General features: G+C 50.8%; 1 protein-coding gene across 1 annotated transcript in view; it reads left to right on the top strand.

The window, feature by feature from the left end:
• The window catches only part of LOC117948951, a 9,765-nt gene that overhangs the window by 7,820 nt on the left and 649 nt on the right, over positions 1–1,296 (top strand). The window contains exons 10-13 of the mRNA XM_034878922.1: positions 291–416; positions 550–606; positions 685–804; positions 1,117–1,127. Of these exons, the coding sequence (XP_034734813.1) occupies positions 291–416; positions 550–606; positions 685–804; positions 1,117–1,127 (314 nt within the window). The remainder of the gene's footprint in view (positions 1–290; positions 417–549; positions 607–684; positions 805–1,116; positions 1,128–1,296) is intronic.

Below are 1,296 nucleotides of genomic sequence, written 5' to 3'. Positions count from 1 at the left end.
CACACACTCAGACACAGACACACACACAGACACACACACACACAGACACACACACACACACACACACAGACACAGACAGACACACACACACACACACACACAGACACAGACACAGACACACAGACACAGACACACACACACACACACACAGACACACACAGACACACACACACACACAGACACAGACACAGACACACACAGACACACACATACACACACACACACATATCTATACCTCCAGGATGAAGGCTGAGTTAGTGAGTGTTTGTTTTGTCCACCCTCTCCTCCAGGATGAAGAGCACCATGAACCCACCTCCGACGTGCGCTCTCAGCTGCGCTTCTTCGAGCAGTTGGAGCGGATGGAGAAACAGAGGAAGGACGAGCAGGAGAGAGAGATCCTGCTGAAGGCTGCCAAGGTACACACACACAAACACGCACACACGCACGCAAACACACACACAAACGCACACCCTAACCTTAACAGTGGTCTGTTTTGCATCTGTTGTGTGTCTGTTGTCTGTCTGTTGTGCGTCTGTTGTGTGTTTGTAGAGTCGAGCTCGGCAGGAGGATCCTGAACAGGCTCGTCTGAAGCAGAAAGCTAAAGAGGTGCGTTTGTTTTCACACATGGCCCAATCAGAGCGCTGTAGTGAAGGTGTGAGCCAATCAGGATGCTTGTGTCCACAGATGCAGCAGCAGGAGCTGGCTCAGATCCGGCAGAGAGACGCCAACCTCACGGCTCTGGCCGCCATCGGGCCCCGCAAGAGACGCAGGGGGGGCTCCCCGGGGGGGGGCGCCGGCTCAGAGGTGAGAGAGAGACACGCACACACAGAGACAGACACACAGACACACACACACACACACAGACAGACACACACACACAGAGACACGCACACACAGAGACAGACCCACAGACACACACACACACAGAGACAGACCCACAGACACACACACACACAGAGACAGACACACACACACACGGAGAGAGAGAGACACACCCACCCAGAGACAGACACACACACACACACGGAGAGAGAGAGACACACCCACCCAGAGACAGACAGACACATGTTACAGGGACACTTTAATATTCAGAGTATTTCCTTCGATGTCGCTCAGGGATATCTAAAGTATACGTTATTATTATTATTATTATTATCTTTATTATTACTGTTATTATCTTTATTATTAATAATTATTATCTCTGCTTTCTTCAACGCCTCCACGTGTGTGTGTGTGTGTGTGTGTGTGTGTGTGTGTGTGTGTGTGTGTGTGTGTGTGTGTGTGTGTGTGTGTGTG

The sequence above is a fragment of the Etheostoma cragini genome, chromosome 8, assembly GCF_013103735.1.
Source record: "Etheostoma cragini isolate CJK2018 chromosome 8, CSU_Ecrag_1.0, whole genome shotgun sequence".
Taxonomy (NCBI): Eukaryota; Metazoa; Chordata; class Actinopteri; order Perciformes; family Percidae; genus Etheostoma; species Etheostoma cragini.
This window is presented reverse-complemented; position numbering and strand designations above follow the sequence as displayed.